This window comes from Vigna umbellata, chromosome 1, assembly GCF_029865625.1.
Source record: "Vigna umbellata cultivar VRB3 chromosome 1, Vumbellata_1.0, whole genome shotgun sequence".
Classification (NCBI taxonomy): Eukaryota; Viridiplantae; Streptophyta; class Magnoliopsida; order Fabales; family Fabaceae; genus Vigna; species Vigna umbellata.
The window spans coordinates 27875413-27882981 of NC_142165.1; the positions used below are offsets into that span (position 1 = coordinate 27875413).

At 38.1% G+C, this 7569-nt stretch overlaps 1 protein-coding gene across 1 annotated transcript; it reads right to left on the reverse strand.

The window, feature by feature from the left end:
* Positions 1 to 1976: 1976 nt before the first annotated feature.
* LOC148205048 (uncharacterized) lies at positions 1977 to 3434 on the reverse strand. The gene has a single exon (XM_088100785.1). It carries the CDS (start codon positions 3432 to 3434, stop codon positions 1977 to 1979), a length of 1458 nt encoding a protein of 485 aa, XP_087956911.1.
* Between the last annotated feature and the right edge of the window lie 4135 nt (positions 3435 to 7569).

Here is a 7569-nt window from a genome sequence, read left to right on the forward strand (position 1 = left end):
GATAACCATTCATATGAATGAAGATGGTTTCGATCAGAAAGACTTTCTTTTTGAGTGGATTGACGCCACATATGAAAACATTTGTTTTGTTTTGTGTGTTTTTTTCGCTTGAGTCAAACGTCTTACTTGCAATCATCAAACTGGTCATTATTTTCAATGCTTCTAAAAGTGAGGAATGTCATACGTCCGAGATCTAACTTTGAGATTATTACATTTTTGACTTTTTCTTTCAAGACTTTAGTGCACACATGTTTGAGATTACTGGCGAGTGAAGGATGAGAGTTGTTTAGAATGGTTTGGAAGAGAATGGGATAGCCATGTGGGCATGTCACCTCATATGCTCCTTAAAGGAGAAGAGTGCCAAACATGAGGTATCTAAATAGTTGCCCCGATTTGGTGTAATGAGTATGGTGACGAATCCATGATAACTCAGGTGGAAAATTCAAGTAAGATCTGCAAAGCTGCCCCAGTCTTGGGATTACGGGCTAATGAATTTCAAGGAAAAGGCGTGCGGTGAGATCCACCAAGTTGCCCCAATTTTTGTTGTTGTTTTTTTTGTTTTTGGCATGGGGTTCGTTTGGGAGAGGTAGTGGGCATGAAAGGATCAGCTAAAAGGATGGCGCAAATTGGTTTGATTTTCTTTTGTACGCTTCTAACCAGTTGGCAGGGAGATCCCCTCTTCTTGAGACATTAGTTTTTTTTCTCTTTTTTTTCATTTTCAAATTTTTTTGTTTTTGTTTTTTGGACACATTGCAAGTCATTTCTTCTTATCGCAAAATTAAGCTTTATGAAAATTTGAGCAAACATTATTCAATCTGTGTGGACTTTATTAGGCTTGTAATGTGGCTAAAGGCTAAAGGTATTGAAAAAAAGATATAAAGGCTCAAATGAATGCTTGTCGGTTATTATTATTTTTTTTGAAACAAGGGTTATCATCTGACATTGTGTCAACTATTTGATCTTTTGAGCACTATGTTTTTCTTGAATCTCCATTTTTCATTTTTTCATCATCACTTTGTGATTTTTTGTTCTTTTTGTTTTTTCTTTGTTCACTCTTCTTGATGAAATTTCTTCGTTTAATCATTGAGTGTTCTTCATTTGCATCATGAGTTGACTCCTACCTGATGACAACCCTTGCTTGGGGATAATTTTGAAAAAGAGTTTATTTTTGGCTCAAACAGGGTGACAATGGATATATATTTTTTGCTTTTTAGATAAAGAAAGATGGCCACACATCATTTCAAATTCTGATTGCTTTATTTTCAAAAGATTAATTCTACGACTAGATGACCTCAACATGAGTTCTTTTTTCCTTTCTAGACTGCCCCTTCGGGTTTTCAATCTAGTGGGCTTATTTTCTTTTTGGAAGTTCTTTTGTTTGTCTCAATGGATTCAGGGATCACCCAACTAGCACAAGCGAGAGTAATTTTGGTCAAACCAATCTGCCCCAGTGTAAAGGTTCACTTTGTTAGTGAGGGCAGTGATAGTGTTTGTTGGGGAAAATCCTTTATTTTGGAAAAGGTAAATGGTGAAGGTTTTCAAGCAACATGCGCACAAACGTCTCGAAAAAAAACGTCAAATTGTTATTTTTTATTCAACATTTGACCTCGGAATAATCTGACACTGCAACTTTTGTTTTCGATTATCATTTTTTATTCCTTTTTTTGCTATTTTCGAAAAACAAGAGTTTGACGATAAGAAAGACGAGTGACTCAAGATTGCCTTCATTTTTTTGTTTTTTTTTTTTGAATTTGTTCTTTGCGGCTTTCGTTCTCTCCGCGACACCCTATTAGGACATGATTTCCAGTAAACCTTGGAGATACCTCGTAATGAAAGTTCACATAAAAGTCATGGATGAAAACATGATATCAATGAGCATAGCCCTCATGGCAAGACAATTCGAAACATGAGCAAAACAACATCAGTTTCGCCTTTTACAATAACCTATGCTTTCCCACATAGTCCTAGAGTCCTCTTCATTTGTTCATGGCATTTGTAGAGGCGAACTCACGCGTTGTCAGAGTGCTAGATTGACTTTCTTCAAACTTTAAACATCCTGAATCGATCAAAGATTGCACTTTATGCTTTAGAGCCTTGCATGCCTCTGTTGAATGTCCACGCGCTCCTTCATGATAATCACACCTGGCATTTATGTCATAGTTCTTTGGGTAAGGAGGTCGTACAGGCCTGGTGGGACAAACCTCTATGAGGTTGTTGCGGAGAAGATCTGGCAGTAGCTCTGTATAGGTCATGGGGATTGGAGTAAAGTTGGCGACCTTTTCATCACGATTGTAATTTCTTCGCTGAATGGCTCGATTGGACCCATAGGAATGTGACATTTGAGGATAGGCAGTAAAATGTGAATTAGCTCTTCGTTCTTCATGTCTAGGACCATACTCATTCAAATTCGCTACCAAATTTGGACCTAGTGCAATCTTTCCATTTCTCATGCCGCTCTCAACTCTTTCTCCAATTACTACTATGTCAGCAAAACTTGAGGAGACACTGCTTATCATGTGTTCATAAAATGGTGGTTGTAGAGTATTCAAAAATATGGTAGTCATCTCCTTGCCACTCAGAGGCGGTTCTACTTGAGCAGCAATTTCTCTCCACCTTTGGGCATATTCTCTGAATGATTCAGACTCTTTCTTCAACATGTTCTGCAATTGTACTCTATCAGGTGTTAGATCTTTACTATATTCATATTGCCTTAGGAATGCATCAACCAGATCTTTCCATGAGTAGATGTGGGTTGTTTCTAAGCGCATGTACCAAGTTAGAGCCACACCAGTCAAACTTTCTTGGAAGCAGTGAATCAAAAGTTTTTCATCATGGGCATAAGCTGCCATTTTTCTGCAGTACATGGTTATGTGGCTCTTTGGGCAAGAAGTTCCCCGATATTTCACAAACTCTGGCAACTTGAACTTTGGAGGTATCACCACATCAGGAACTAAACATAGTTTTCTAGCATCTCCAAATTCAAAACTTCCTTCGCCCTCTATGGCTCTCAACCTCTTCTCGAGCATTTCTAATTTACCCTTGTCGTCCTTAAAATTTGCTAGTGTAACGACATAAGATGTTGACTTCGTCTCGGGTTGTTCTTTCATTATCATGCTCTCAATACCTGGTTGGATCGTCTTCTCCGGAATTGTGAAAGTGGTTGCCCCAGGCTCGTCTTGTACTTCAACTGCATTATCTTCGGCCTTTTGAGCGTCAAGATGTTCCAAGTCCACTACTGAGGGTGGAGTGTAATTCGGGGGAAGACCATAGGAAGGGAAAGTTTGTGCCTCTGGAACTCTTTGTCGTGGTCGTTGTGCGCACGAATCTCCAGGGCTTTGTAAGGCATTCAGTGCCTCTAAGATTTGACTCATTTGTCCCTTCAGCTGTTGGATATCGGCTTTCATCCCCTCTTGAACTTCTCCTTGGTTCTCCATGATTTTTCCACTGGTTCGTGTCCCTTAGGGTGTTTTGGAGATTTAGCCGTATTATTATTTTTAAATCTGAATTTCATTAGATGAAATAAATTAAGAAAACGAAAATAAAAACGAGAAGAAAAAGAGAAAAGACAAAGTAACGCAATTACTATAGTAAGAAATTATAAAGATGTGAAAACATTGCCAAATGTATAATCTGGAAATTAACATGAAACAAAGCCAATAGGATGGCTCATCATTCAGAAGTTCCAAAAAAGTGAGTCATAGGAAGTCTTGGTCAACTGACTCGGGCCTCATCCATCCGATTCTTGCAACAACTGAGGAAATTTTCAATCCCCGTGGGCGGGTTAGAGATCGGTATTGCAGACTCAGCATCAGCTAATAACTTTAGAAGACCTTCAATGGCTTCATTGGCGAGGGAAGCTAGTTATGAGAGACTTCTCTTTCAATTCCCCCTTGCTCAACAATATGCTTCTTCATCTGAATTATCAATTCTTTATGTTTCTTCTCTGATCCAGCCCGATGCCAACGTTCCTTCTTCAGTTTTGCCACTACTGCTTTTATCCACTGCTCGTCATTTTGAAATTATTTTTCACAATTTGGGTAGGTGAAATTAACGTGAATTACAACTTGATTGTCTTAACCCTTTCTACGTTCCCTTTCCTAAGGAAAACTTTCATTAATAATCCATAATCTTGAGCCTCCCTCTGACCATTGCCCCAAGTGTCTCTAACCTGATGAAGCAATTCAGCAAAGGTTCCTTCCTCTTAAGATCTGCGATATGGCCAGAGATGCAGGCGTGGGCGCTACCCAGATTGCTTTTGTGCTAACACAACATTGTGATTAGTACAATATCGAATACCCATGAGGGGTACATTAGGGTACTTCCCGCAATGATATATGATGTGTGGTCCTTGCTGCCCAGAAAACACATCATTTAAACCTTTCCTCCTCTAAGCCCGCATAAAGTTGCGCTCATTCATTTGCCTCTTTCATCTTTGGTTTACACCGCAACAACTCCTCCACGTGACATGTGGCATTCAAAATGGCCTTACTCATGCGAGAGATCTTCTTTCTACATGGATCATAACCTTGACTAAGGGTCTTGGAAACTTCAGTTAAGACAATAGTGAGTGGATTCTTTAGAGAAAACTTTGTATCCCACAAAATGCGTTCATGGTGACATAGCCGATAAAATCCGAGATATTAGCAAAGAGCGTGACACCATAGAGGACAAGAGCTAGCACATTCGTAATTGTTTCCCACTCTTCCCCCTTATCCGAACGATACAGGTGCCACTCTAGGTAACCCTGAGGAAGGTTCCTCGCTTTACCCTTAAGCATGAATCCTCTTTCCAACTTCATTGGATGCACTCTTATGATTCTCACTTGCTGCAAGATAGGGGTATACTGCCCCAGGTAGTTGTAGGAGATTTTTCCCTTGAGAGGTATATCTAAAATTTGCTCGAATTCTTCTACCATAGGCACCAATTGGAAATCCCAGAAAGTGAAACATCTCAGTGGTGATTCATAGTACTGGGCTAAAACAGTAATGGCCGTGTTTGAACTTTCACCTTTAACAGGCTCAACAGATTCCCATACTCCTTCCTGAATGCATCCTTTTGGGGTTGTCTTCATTTTCTTCAGCAGTTCTCTCAGGCCATCCATATTACCCTCCTTTACTTCAATGGCTAACATTTCCTTTAAAATGTCTGAACTTGAACCCCCCTTGACTTCAGATCTCATGTTAATTTCCATTTTATCTTAAAGGCTTAGTCACAAATTTATAATTTCTCGACTATAATCCACAAAGTGTGATAAGACCATAAAAAGCACGAGCTAAAAAGAAAGAAGGCAAAAAGAAGAAAGAAGAAAAAAAAAATGTATAAAGAGATATGATGATATATTCAAGGTGCGTGATTTTTTTTTTCTTTTTTTTTTTTTAAGCAAACATGAGGGTTATGAAAATTGCACACATCTCCCTTTGTGCCCTAGAGAAGGTCCGACACTTAAGATTCAAGGTTAAGTATATGCAATCTCACAAGGATGGTTCCCTGAGCCTAAAGGTCAATGGTCACTAGAGCTATGGCCCCCTTCACAGCATCTCCACAACAATCGAGTAATCAACTAGATGTGAAAACACAAATGAAGAGAACAGACTCTAGCTGGGGTTCTCACGATAGCCAAACAGGAAGTATGTCCCAAATGGCACCGCTACACAACCCCTCTATTTCTAAGTTACACTCAGACCCGGGTATAGGGCCCCACTCATGATATGCATAATGTGCGTGTGTGAAGGGAGAATGCAATGCATACCCAAACCCCCACCTGCAAAACAACCAGAAAATTCTCCCAGACAGATATAAGCATGTTATTTATTCTAGAATTCAATATCCCACAATTATTTCAAACCTAAAGAAACAAGCAGAAGAACTCACATGCAATTATTCCAAAATATCAAACATAGATAAAAAAGAAAGGAAGAAAAACATAAAGCAAAACCACATCGAATTCGCGCATCTAATTAAATGGCTTGACTCTCTAACTTCCCCAGTGAAGTCGCCATCTGTCGCAACCGGAATCGCGACGGGACGACGATCCAAAGAAACGGGTTTTGAAAAGAGATTTGGAGTCGCCACCATAGTTTATTTTGGAAAACTACGGAAAAACCATAAAAAGGATAAGGCATAGTCTACAAGAACCAGATTCTGGTTTCGGGAGTCGGTTACGTGTAGGGAAGGTATTAGCACCCTACAACGCCTGCCCTAAGGCAGTACCTTTAACTAAATATGCGAATATGATGTGGTTTTCAAAATGTTTAACTATCCCCTAAAATAAAATTCTAAAGAAACAAAATATATTTTTTAGTTTTTTGGGCCCGACAAGGATTGACCTTGCTCCTACGTATTCTCATTCAGAATGAGAAATCAGGGTTACGTAGTTCTTTTGATCTGTTTGAGAATTTTGTTTGGAAATTGTTTGAAAATTTGTTTTGAAATGATTTTGGATTTTTGGGAAAGTGAACCTGACAAGGACTAGCCTTGCTCCTACGTATCTCCACTTTTGATAGAGAATCAAGGATCACGTAGTTCTGGCTAGAAATATTGTCTGTTTGCTTGAAAGCGTTGTTTTTAGTTTTTGAAGATTTTTGTATTTTTTTGATATTTTTATAAAAGACAGAGAGAGGTTTTTAGCACGAGGACGATGCGAGCGATCACACACGTGCTTAACCTTCAAAACATATGTTTGGTATTTTTTATTCAAGAAAGAGAAAAGGTTTTTAGCACAAGGACGATGCGAGCGATCACACATGTGCTTGACCTTTAAAATATATTTTGTATTTTTATAAAAGAAAGAGAAAAGGTTTATAGCACAAGGACAATGCGAGCGATCACACATGTGCCTAAACCTTTCAAATATATTATTATTATTTGAGAAAAGAAAAGGTTTTAGCACAAGGACGATGCGTGCGATCACACATGTGCCTAAACCTTTACAATATTTTTGTAAATTTTGTATATATATAAATATTTTATTATTTTTTTTAATGTATTATTAAATATGTATTTTAAAATAAATAAATGTTTAGAATAAATAAATAAAAATAAAATAGAATAAAAACAATAAAAACAAAACAAAAATAATAATAAAAAATAAAATAAAAAAAACAAATAGAATAAGATAAATAAGGGAACAAAATAAAATAAATAAAGGAAAGCAAATAAATAAATGAGTAATAAAATAAAACAAATAGTGGGGGTGCCTAAATGAGAAACTGGGGTGTCTAAACTATTTTTTTCTTTTGGAAATGAATTGGGCCAAAACCCAAGCTGAAAGGGGGTGTGGAAGTGAGAAACGGGGGCTGCGGGAGAAAAAAAGGTTTTTTTTTTCTTCTTGGACTTGACCCAGGCCCGGGGGTGGTATGGGGGTGCGAAATATGAATAAAGGGGGTGCAGAACAACAAATCTTTCTTTTTTGCTTGGCCCAGTGCTGGCCCGGGGGCTTTCTTCTGATCCTTGGCCCAGTGCAAAACTGTGAGTGAAGAGTGGAAGTCTATTTTCTGGTAGCTTTTCAATGTAATATTGATTACTGTTTTTTTTTGTATTTATATCTCTAACAATATTGATGATGCAGAC